Source organism: Lissotriton helveticus, chromosome 9 (genome assembly GCF_964261635.1).
Source record: "Lissotriton helveticus chromosome 9, aLisHel1.1, whole genome shotgun sequence".
Taxonomy (NCBI): domain Eukaryota; kingdom Metazoa; phylum Chordata; class Amphibia; order Caudata; family Salamandridae; genus Lissotriton; species Lissotriton helveticus.
The window spans coordinates 621,735,398-621,747,965 of record NC_136070.1 but is presented as its reverse complement, the minus strand read 5'-3'; the positions used below and the strand labels follow the sequence as shown (position 1 = coordinate 621,747,965).

Sequence of the window (12,568 nt, the reverse complement as noted above, 5' to 3'; positions counted from 1 at the left end):
GTGTTCCGGCGCGACTACGACAAGCCCCTGGTCACGATGCTCCCGTTTGTAATTGCCTCCCAAGTCCTGTGGCCAGATTGAATTAGGAGGAAAGGGCTCCGCTATCGCCCTTGCCGAGTTTCACCCCCTGAGACCTCCACGCTGCGGCTCCCTTAAATTGCAACAGCTGGAAGAAGATAATGTTATTCATGCATTGAATTGCTTCTTAAAGCTTGTAGTAAAGTTCCGTATTTCAATGAATTGATCATAAACATTTTAATGTATTTTTACTGGATAAAATCAATCAATCATTTTCGGTTTGGATATGTGTATTATACCTATTACTTTTGTTTTTAACTGCTTTCAACTTGTTTGCTTTTATGATTTGTATTTCTAAATCGAATAAAGCATGATTGAATTTGAATTTGAACTAATCTGTTGTACGAAATTGACCCTCTATGTTGAGACCTCAAGAGGTATGGATCTAGCACACCGGTTCAGGGGTGGGGGATGGGGGAAGGGGGGATTATTGTTTTTTTTTTCTAGGCTTTTAATACTGTTTGTCCCATATCCTGTTCTGACTGCTCTGGGCTCCGATCGCACTAAAGGAGCTCACTGGGGCTTCCACAGGTATGATGTGGTCTAGCAAGATTGGGGGGAGTTCCGGTTGACGAAATATGGGAATGCCCGATGTATGTAATGTGCCTTTTCATTTGCCTGAAAATCAATAAACCAAAGTTAACCATAAACATACATACAAGTCTGAAGTTAGATGCCAGCTTTGTATTTTGTTTCTTCTCTAGTAAATTTGCTTTATTGCAGTGGAATTACTGGTTCTATACCTGCTTCAAAACCTTCTTGAATTTGACAAAAGCCATAGTTAGATAGACAGAGGACCTAATTCATTAAAAAATAATAAAAAATAGGATTGGAGATGTGTTTATTATTTGTAAAGAATATTAATTTGTATGCAATTACTATCTGTATTTCTTGCTATTCTTGGAAGCAACTGGAAAGTCTGAGAAGGCATCATTACAAACTTCAATATGACTCATCTAGAGTAGGGTGGTAGAAATGTTCGATCCTGCTTAAATATTATAACATTCCCCAAATGAGCCAGTTCAATATGTTCAATAAGAGGCTTTCATTATTTTTTTTATTTCTCATTAATTTTTGTTTTATAGCAACAAAACATTTCTGTGAGAAATGCTCTAAATGACAACAACGTCACAGTACATAAGACATTAGCAGTTTTAACTGGATTCATAAAGCAGGTTAACGTTAGAAATAAGAAGGTTAATGCTCAAAAAGATGACAAATAATGAATATATCATACTTATATTCATATGCTCAACTTAAGTGTGTCTGGGAAGACTGTAAACTGCTCTTGAAGTAAAATGCTTCAGAAAAGGGGGTGGTGATGAACAGAGTGCCTGAATTAAGCAGACCACTCTTACCCAGTCCAAAGATCAGGGCTTGATCCATCACCGTTTTTTAGCTCACTGCACCATCCCAGCTCAGAACTTGGCTATATGCAAATTAGTCTGTTCCTGTCCCAGTGCATGATGGGAACAGGGCAAACCAAACTACCAAGCCAATTCTTATACTGGGAAGGAAACAAGCTTCCGGGGACCAGTTTCTGCCATTTCAGGCGTCGTCGGCCCGGCTTGCTTGAATCCTGATGGTGCAATGAGCAAGGGACTCACATCTGAGTATACCCTTCCACGCATATGGTGGACAAAATGATTCAGAAAAGGGGGTGGTGATGAACAGAGTGCCTGAATTAAGCAGACCACTCTTACCCAGTCCAAAGATCAGGGCTTGATCCATCACCGTTTTTTAGCTCACTGCACCATCCCAGCTCAGAACTTGGCTATATGCAAATTAGTCTGTTCCTGTCCCAGTGCATGATGGGAACAGGGCAAACCAAACTACCAAGCCAATTCTTATACTGTGAAGGAAACAAGCTTCCGAGGACCGGTTTCTGCCATTTCAGGCATCGTCGGCCCGGCTTGCTTGAATCCTGATGGTGCAATGAGCAAGGGACTCACATCTGAGTATACCCTTCCACGCATATGGTGGACAAAATGATTCAGAAAAGGGGGTGGTGATGAACTTGAAGTAAAATGCAGCACCTTGTCTTGTGGGATAAAAATATTATGGAGGAACCCTACTGGAGGACCAGCATAACAGTCCAGTTTGTAAAAGACTAGTAAAGATATTCGTTTTTTGGCTGTGTTGCAGTACTATTTTGTATGAATTGTCTATGTGGTCAGTAGTTGCCATTCTACTGCTGTGGTTGAGTTATTTATTAACGGTTTTCAGGCTTAATAAGGATTTGAAATGCATCCAAGAGTTCCTGGCTGAAGATATAGTAGTGAGGATATCAGGGTGTAAGGGCAGTGGGAGAGAGGGAGTCAATGGATTGTTACTCATCAAATATTGAACGAATCACAACAGCTGAGGGGGATAACTCTCTAGCCCTCAATGACAGCCCAATTCTCTCTCCGTCTCGGTCTATTGTGCTCTCTCACTCTATCATCCATTCTCTTTCTTTCTCACTCTCTCATTTACCCTCTCTCTTTCTCTCTCTGTCTGTTTTCTTCTTTAGCTCTTTCTCTTTCATCCTCCCTCTTTCTCTTTTCCTCTCTCTCGGCATAATTTAGATATTGGCGGGACTGCGACAGAGTGGCCTTTTTTTGGGGTCTTCCGCCCACCAACCTGGTGGTCAGCCCACCCTATTTAGATATTGGCTGATAATGTGAGAAAAGACCGCAGCGGTCCCACCGACTCTGCCAGGACTTCACTCCCCGCATCTATGGTAAAATGGGCTGAAACAGACAGTGGTGGTATTCCAGCCAGGATTCCTGCCTTCCAGATTTGGATGTGTCCTGTTTTGAATGGAATTCCCACAGGAATCCCTCTACTTTGGATAGGCAAAATGATAGGAAAAGGGGTGTAAAGTCACCTTTTCTCAGGGTACAGGCTGCAATTCCCTCCTCTTCTCCTTCGCACAGGTCACCCTTCACCTGCTGGACCTTCACCGCGAAAGACCGGCACCCCGTTTTGACTGACCTGAAGGTAGGTGTTTTTGGTGTGTTGGTGTATATAAGTGTTTTACATTTAAAAAATTCCCACATAACTGTCTCCCCGCCACCACAGTAGCTCCCCTGTCAGCCCCAACTGGAACATCCAAATCTGCCCAGCGGTGCCCCGCTGTCCAGACGGCAGATGGTTCACCAGCATAGAAGATCACCCCAGCAGCGGTCTTCAGTGTACCGCATAAGAATCTAAATACGACAGGCGGAAGGCAGTCAGCGCGACAGAGTACTTGGACCCACCAACGCTGCAAGACAGCGGTAATACCGCAAAGATCTAAATCAGGCCCTCTGTCTCTCTCCCGCTCCTCCTTTCTCTCTCTACATCACTCTCTTTCTCTCTGCCATATATTCATTAAAGGCATATAATGTGGTATTAGTGTGATATCTATTTCATGTCAACCATGAAAGTGTTTACCGTCAAGTTAGTCAACAACTTTAAGGCAATGCTAGGCTTTAGACATATTATTTATTTTCTGTAAATTAAGTAAGTGTTAAACAGACATACCTTTCCACATGGAATATTGTTAATATTCGCTCAGCTACACATGTCAGACTCAATTTTGAAGTTTGGTAACTTCTTGGTACCTATCTTACCTGGTATCAGAGTTTAAAGGTTTGTAGAAAGTGGTGTTTTTTGTGGTGTGGTTGTGTGACCTCACCGTGTAATGCACATACGATACCAATTTGGGTCCCATCAGACTTGTTTGTTAAACCTTAGCTCAACCATGGGAAGATGTGGCTTTAAGCAGTCATGCTTAAGCAAAAGAACAAGTGTACAGCATTTAGAAGTACCAAAACAACGTAATATATCGGTCACACAACACAAACGAAATCTGACAATAATTTATAAAAGAAATCTGACAATAATTTATGAAAATAGATTTAATTTTTATGAATTTTTAGACACCAAAATGGACAAAGTCGACCAGAGCATTTCGTTCATATAGATTTTTAAGTAAATTGTAAATCACTGCTTTGCCTGCAAAATCCCGACAAGCATTGGCAAGCAGAAAGTTTGGAAACTTTGTAAAAGGTGTATAAAGTCTATTATGGCCTGTTTTGGACAATCAACTGTGGTAGGGCAGAGGTTAAGGTCAGCAAGGAGTAAGAGAACAGTAATCTTGTTGCCAAAGTAGTCTCAAGCCCAGTGCCAGGCTTTATGGCCGAACCTCCATAGACTTCAATGAAGTGGTCCTCCTGCAAGGGATACAGGATGCTAAAGATGCTGAGGATGCTGTTCAGTCAACGGGGGGCTTCCTCGGGCTATTCCTTGATCCACAGTACATTACGGGTGACTGGCCCATTGGTTGATGTCCATCAAAGTCCTCTTGTGCCCAGCAAAAGTCCAGTTGCCACTGGACTATTGGTCTTCGGTCACAGCAAAACCAGGGGTTCCCTTTAAAGAAAGGCTAGTGTCCATCTTGGGTGACCAAGCTGCACTCTGATGGCTATTCCTGGTCTAACAAACTCGGGTGTAACTTTTGAGCATTAGGACTTGGTCTCACTTGGTGCACGTCAGCAGTTAGTGGTGATCAAGCAATTGTGTCTACTTACTAGTTATGACGGGCTTCCTCAGTTATTGTGGCCAATGTGCTATAACCGGAAGTTAGCCACCAGAATGTTGGAGTTCACTTCATCTGTCTGGGGCTCAGGAGAGACTTTTTCATGAGCCAGGTACCCAGTTACAGTTTTCATTTTGCTAGCCCAAGGATCAGCAGCTGCAGTCCTATAGTAGGTGTGGTCCAATAGTTGGTGCAGCCTCTCTTGCCATGTACAGGGACCAGCAGGGCAGTCCTCTCTCCAGTGCAGATGTATTCTGAGGTCTGGGTGCCAGAGGTGCCATATTTATGCCCAGAAAGTGTCCTTGTGTTATGCAGAAGTTACTAGTCAATGGGTTACTAGGACTTATTGTGCCTTATGATGACTTCCTGCAATGTGTGACATCTAGCTATTCTAGAATGCACTATTCTGCCCACTCCCAAGATGGTTGAACCCCTCTCTCGGTGTGTGGAGCGTGGTAGCCCACCCTAGTGGTGTGGCTACCTGAGGGGCAATATCCCACTGATAAACTGGTTTGGCAGCTGGTCTCCAATGCCAACCTGTCCAATATTTGCCCTTCAAAGGCATCTTCCACTTTGAAGTTCACCTTTTGGAGTCACACCCTGTGTAGCTTCCTACCAGGCAGAGGCAGCTCCTCTTCCAACCACAGGCCTCTATTGTTCACACTCCTGGGAGTCATTCACACTTCTCCTCAGAAGGGCAGAACGCTGCCTTGTGGTATTTATCTGTAAATGGCCACTAGAACACTTTGGCAACTGAGTGGCAACTTGCTCAAAGTAGCATTTTATAAAAAGTTACATTAAATTTGATTTGAGCATCAAGTCGGGTTTAATATAGTGATTATTTTGATAGCTTGAAGTACCTACTGTAGTAGTCCCATTCATAAGCTAGCACAGCTGAGTTGCCAGCATGCCACCCTTTGCCCTCCAATGAGGCTACTAGCTTTTCCACAGTAAAAACAACAATTTCGTTTTTTTACTGTTAGAACATTTTAAAATACATGTCCTACATTTTAATACACAGCACCTTGTCTTAGGGCTTGAGACACCTCCTGTGGGGGTAATATATATATTAAAAATAGAGGCTTGGGCGTTTGCCATTAGTTTAAATGGCAAAGTTAGTTTAAAACTGTTCTGCCAGTTTGCAGTGGCATGCTGGGAGACATGTTTTCACATGGTAAAATCCAGATTGTCATGATAAGTGCTGCAGACCTGGTAGGTTACATTAACTTGCAGGCCCTAGGTACCCCTGGTACCATACACTAGCGATTTATAAGAAAAGTTATATTGATTTGGTATAACCTAATCAAACATATACTTTTAAGGGTCAGAGCACTAGCACTGCGGTTTGGTTAGCAGGTCTCAGTGTACTTTCCGTATCAAAAATCCAGCAGCATTAGTCTAAAACATTTGGGGGTGATTATGCAAAAAGAGGCATTTCCATACAAAGGGTTTTTGAGCCATTACAGTGTTCAGCCTTACCTTCTACATCTGGATTCTTCAGCAATATCATGAGCCCATATCTGAGGGTTGTGCTGACTGTTTCAGTTCCCGCAACAAAAATGTTCAGAGTGGTAGCCACTAAGTTCTTCATGGTAAATTCACTGGTTGGGTTCTGCCTTTCCTACAGAGAAAGCACAGTTTTAAATGAATGCAAATATTCTATGATGATACTTTGTGTTTACTGAATTATATTTTGCTGTGTTTTTGTAGGATAAAACAAAAAGAAACGGGCATGTAACCTAGACTGAGGGTATTGATTTTAATTACCATGAAACATACCTGGAAATTATTTTCCATTAGAAGCTAAGGCAGAAAATGGTAATATTTGGAACACTGAGGAGGCACATGGTTTGAACTCAAGGATTGCAGATACATGCTCTTTTCTAGGTCTATCTATCGTCACAAAAAATGACACATTCTGGGATCGCTTCTGAGGTCTATGGAGCAGTATGCCAAAAGAAACATTGCTCAGTTAGTTGGATGGTTGATTAGTTGGTGGGTTCTGACTAGTGATGCTGTTTGCGACTTTTATGGAATTGAGAAGAATTTAAAGAATTTCAGAACGCCTATGCATTTAAATGGCTATCACCGATTCCCAGGAGCACTGCCATAGATAACCTTTAGCAATAAATGTTATGATTATCATTTGTAAGGCAAACAGCCGTAATTTCGAAGGGTGTTCCACATAACATTATGTAACAGAATGTGTACATGTATAAGCAGACAGTCCCCCTTGGGCCTGGTGTAATGTTTACAGGGCCTAAAACTACGGATGGAAATAAAAAAAAAAATTAACCTACCACTCTCTTGGTCCCTGGATGGAGGTTGCTGTGTGCTAAGAGGGGTTGGAAATAAAGGGTCCCAAAAGTCATCCAATAAAGACCAGGAAATGGTCAACTTAAGTACAAATTTGATATCAAGCTCACGTAGCTTACTCTCAAGACAGTATAATAAAAGTATAGGATTATAACTGCAAGGCCAAATCTCCTGAAGAAATGTAGGCGAGCCAAAATCATACACACCAAGAGTTCAGGCCTCCCACCTGTCCCTCCCCACTAAAGAATTGTTTCGAATATCTTGACCTCTTATAATGTATTGTATATAAACTGCTATGTCTTCTATTGTATGCCTGTAACGTATATGTATTATAGTACGAATGTAGATTGTGATATTTATAGACCACATGTATATCTTTCTAACATAACTGCAACTCCTACTGCAATGCACTTTGGATCACTTGCTGCCTTCTCTTCTTCTTTTGTAATTTTCCTTGGTTTTTATTTTTTGCAAGTATTTCTATGATCATTATTATTATTATTCTGTGTTTGTCATTCCTTTGTTATTTTCCTGAAAATTCAATAAAAACAATTTGAGATTTAAAAAACTATACAGAATAATAATATTAGAATCTGATCTGCTAAGATCTCTCTAATATGATCTCCTCTAGTCATTAACCCAAATTGGAAATGCACATTCACTTGCAAGGCTAAATCATGACAATTGAGTCAAATTAGTAAATTTAGTTTAGTTTCTCAAACTGTAGAAAGATAAGTGCATCAATAGATTGCATTAGGTAATAAGACAGAATAATAAAGGTCAAATAAGTATCAAAAGCTCGAGAGTTCAGAAAGGGACATTAATTTGCCAGTTCGAGTAGTCCCGGAAGGAAGAGACCACTAAGCGCATATATCCTTTCGTCAATTCGGGAAAGAAGCCAGATGAGTCAGCATCAGGCAAGTTAATTTGACAGGTAAGTTCTGCAAATCTCTGTTACAAGTTCTTAATCAGCTGCTAGTTCGACTGCTGCTGGCTAAATAGAAGAGATTATCCCTATTTGACTGGTGGGCGTGTAAATAGGTGGCAAATTTTATTATTTACCTGGTCGCTGACTAAATAGCCAGCCTAAGTGAGTCATGACCCTCAAGTGGTGCTTCTCCAGGCCTACACTCTTGGAAGTAGCGTTAAATGTGCCCAGATAACCTAAATCCAAAACTTGAAACTTAGAACATTTCTCAAAAAGAAACTGAGGGGCATATTTATGAGATTTGTGGTGCACGGCAGCTCAGCAAGTTACCTTGCTGCACTGCCCTGCATCACACGGAAAGGGCATGAATGCACCGTATTTATCCAATACCATTCCTGTCCATCTTCCTTCTGCTGGTGCCATTTTGGCAGCCTAGCACCAATGCAGGTGCAAGGGTGCGTGTGTTGTAGGCAGGTTTGCTTTTGTGCAAGAAGGGGCATCTTCCTGCACAAATACAATCCCGAGAGGCTTTTTCCTCTTTCTATGTGTGCTGCAGAATGCAGCACACATAGAAAGAAGAACAAACGAGGTGACATAAACATATTTCTCATTGCTACTCCTCCTCTGGAGAGGCATATATTTTTAGTGAATTACCAGGTCTAGTAAATCTGGGAATGTGTTGACAACCATGGGAGTTGTGTGGGAACTCCCACCGCACAGCCAATGGAACCCCTCACTTGCACAGAGTAATGCAATACAGCGATTTGCGCTGTGTGGCGTTACTCCATATTTTGGAAGCCATTCAAAGCTTATGCAAAGTGGCTTTACATGGCTTCAACAATATGACTTAGGGGTTTGCATCACACATGTACCATTTTCGATGGTTCCATGCATGACGCAAAGCTCTCATAAATATGCCCCTTAGTCCGAATGCAACCTCAACCAGCATCTCCTCAAAGACAATGCCTCCTCAGACACCGTCATCTGCCTTGCCTGTTTACCTTTACCTTTCTAGACATTTTTCTTCAAAATGTTTTCGAAGTCCAAGGGTAAGCGGTGACTGGGCCCAATCTAGTTCATGTACACAAACCCCGCTCTATTACAGTCGGCCATAACTTTCGACTTTGCCCCATCTCGTGTGACTTGTTGTCCCCAGTCCTCGCTTGGATTTCGATGTCAAATAATTTATAAATGTACTCTATTTTTCAGAACTAATGTGGGATTTTTCTTGTATAGTGTTTTCACTTTATTACTGTTTAAGTGCTGCAGAAATACTTTAGACATTGCTTCTAAGTTAAGCTAGACTGCTTTTGGGCCAAGCTACCAGAGGGTTAAGCACAGGTTAATTTAGTGACTTTTTGTGGTTCACCCTGACAAGGATTGTGAAAGTTGCTTGAGCAGGGTTTTACCCCTCTCAACAAATAACTCAATTACTCACACAACCCAACTCAGGAGTTGTTAGTTCATCAATGATTTGTGACAGCAATTGAAGTCATAAATATTCAATAAATTATTTTTCGAATTGCAAAATGGTTGTTGAACCCCCTCTCATGAACCCTCATTATTTGCAATTCAGAACCTATTCAGCAACTATTACAATAGACCCGTCCTCGGCATCTCACGACATGAACACACCACCCAATACCTGCAAGACCTCCTCTGCCTCCCTTTCGAGAAGTGAGTAACCTTCAAGCTACTCACCCACGCCTACAAATCCCTCCACAACACCAGACCCAAATACCTCAACAATAGAGTCTCCTTCCACATACCCAAAAGAAAACTCTGCTCTGCTGACCTTGCCCTAGCAGAAACCCTGCGCCTACGCAGAACCAGGGTGGGTGAAAGAGCCTTCTCCTACACCGCAGCCAAAGCCTGGAACGAGCTCCCGGTCAGCATCAGACACTTCCCTACTCTGCACATCTTCAGGAAGAGCCTCAAGACCTAGCTTTTCGGCTGACTTGGAGCTGCAACCCCCCTGCGCCTTGAGACCCTCACAGGTTACTAGTGTGCTCTAAACCCCCCAATTGATTGGTTGATTGATTTATTGATTTATTGAAAAGGGTTTTGTGCAGAATAAGCACTTTTGTGGTATCAAACCAGGTGATTTTGCAACATGACAACCTTAGTGCTAAAACTGGCTTATATGCAAGCACTAAAGTATATGTAGGTCTTGGCAAACCTTTAATTATGCAGAAATATTTGGAGTTATTTCTGTAACTGCGCATATCTCTTGCGATATTTCCAAAAATGACACAATTGTGGTCAATGACTTAACTAAGAGTAATTTGAATCAAAAATCCTACCGCAGTTGCACAGGAACTACAACTGTGGAAAGTCTGAGCAGCTGCTGCTTTTCTTATTCTGTTGCATTTAGTGCTATTGAACCCTTGGGTCTATGTAGTTACACTGCAGCGAATTACGCAAGTTGTGCCCACCTCTACTTATAGGTCTAAAGGTCTCAAATTGTTGAATGTTTCCAAGTTCTTTTGGCAGACATGGCACAGAATGCCACTCCATTACATCATCGGCCAGGAGCAACTTTAGAGGCCCATTATGGAGCTATCTCATGCTCCACATATGCTCCTTCTCCCTTACGTTTATCTGCAGAGAATGAGTGTGATAAAGATGTTTAGAACCTTTGTAAGACTAGTTCAAGCTATTTGTCCTTCTACAGCTATGAACTCACACCTACTCACAAAGCCATGGAAATGAAACGGAGACAGTTAGAGGAATAAAAAAGGCCCCATGTTACCATAACATCTCTTTTCCAGCAGCAAATCAGTACATTTTGTATTACTAATTCTAGAAACAATGATTTGTAAAAGCAAAGGCCAAAACTGGAAATGTTTTATCTCATTGACATAGTGTCATCTGATATTTAGGGTGATCTTATAAAAATGAAACAATTACATAAGGACAACACAGCATAATTGAGAGACCTCATTGCAATCTCATGGCGGAAGGAAGAATGACTAAGGGTCTGAATAATAGTTTGGGTGACAATAACTTAGCCATCCTGAGGGACCTATGTCACCGAGTTGTCGGCAGGTCCTGTGGACAACTCTGTACATTGACAGGAGCTGCTGATATGGTGATTCCTCTTTGACAGGAAATCCCATCAGACTTGATGGCTGGTTGGCAAACTTTAAAAACATTTTTGTTTTTCAAAAACAAAGTAGGAGTTAGATTTTTCAAACCAAAAACATAACGGCCTCCACACGCTAAGAGTTTCGGGATCGTCATTTGCTTTCCTGTCCCTTACAGCCAGGTTTTATCCAAATAGGGTGAGTGGTGTAAAGTCTGTCCTCCAATAACCACCTCCTCTGTTAAGCCACCAGTGGAAGTATTCTGTCGAGGAGCCACAAGCAATAAATGGGCCAAGGCATACATCTATCAAAGAAAAACTTGTAAATCAAGGTGAAACGTTTAACATCATATATGAGTACTCTCAATAAAACACTGTGACAGCTTCAGCCCCTCTCACATGAAAATGGACCATCCTCACTAATTAGAGCGACAGTGACAAACCTACCCACTGGATTCAGATCATTCACTGCTCTGTAAGAGCCAGTAGTTTGCCATACAGTCTGAAATTAGATCGATTGAGGAAAAGGTAAGTTGTGAAAAACCCCAAAAGCATGAAAGTTCTCAATGATTTCATGTAGGTAACAGTACAACCCGCACTAGACAAACACATTGCTCATGTTCATGTGCTCTGAGCACGTCATAGTAAGGGGACTGGGATGCCACAGTGTCCTGGTTTGTTAGTTGTTTTTTAGGTCACACCTAGACAGTTTTAGCTGTCACAAATGCTTCAAGTTGTAAAACATATATCATAAAAAATGAATACCGTTATGTGCACGGAGAGAGGGCTTTCAGTCTGCACTCTTCCTCCATTGGTCAGTTCAAGTGTCCATACACATTTTTCTTCCGGCAACCACAACCTATAGTATAGGGCAATGAGTCAGCCCCTTTCAGTCATTGGCTCTCTTCACTGTGAGTGACAGCATTTTGCTCTTGCACATGTTCAAGAACAAACGTGCATGTGTGGTGCTATGCAGCATGTGTTTCCCTCACTGCTGGCTGGAGATGATGGCAGGAGTTCTATATATTAGTTGATATGGTGCTGCCCTGCTCTGTCCCTCTAACACAATGCAGTGCAACAACTTTGGCTGCTGCAATGAATTGCGTTTAAAATCTTAGTAAACCTCGTATTGTGCTCTGAGCCTGGGTGTTTCCTTGTGCAATCGTCCCCATGTATCAATTTCAAGGAACTTGAAGGAAAGCCTATCATATATTGTCAAAATTATTTTACAGGTTGGCAAAACAGAAACTTCATATTATCCTCATTGTAACAAAACTGTGGGGTAATACTGCAATATGGGCTAAAAGTATTTCATCTGGCCAGTTACACTGACCACAATTTCCAGCTACATCAGAATGAGTGGCTTAGATGAAGGAATTAGCTAGAGATTGACAGGTAATTTGTATTTATATTTTGTCTAAGTAGTTAAGCTTGTCTGGTCCTGTTTGCTCAGATCACTTAATAATTAGGGCTGTGTGACAGTTTGCCAAATATATCAAAGTAGAAATGCCTCTGACACCATAGATTTGACACATACTTTTGTACAATGCCCTTTATTGACATTGACTGCGTTTATAATTGTGCATTTTTCAAACAT

The 12,568-nt window shown here is 41.6% G+C and overlaps 1 protein-coding gene across 1 annotated transcript in view; it reads right to left on the bottom strand.

The window, feature by feature from the left end:
* The window catches only part of LOC144781696 (cytochrome P450 2C11-like), a 255,785-nt gene that overhangs the window by 65,715 nt on the left and 177,502 nt on the right, over positions 1-12,568 (bottom strand). Inside the window, exon 6 of the mRNA XM_078660673.1 lies at positions 6,122-6,263. Coding sequence (XP_078516799.1) covers positions 6,122-6,263 — 142 coding nt within the window. The remainder of the gene's footprint in view (positions 1-6,121; positions 6,264-12,568) is intronic.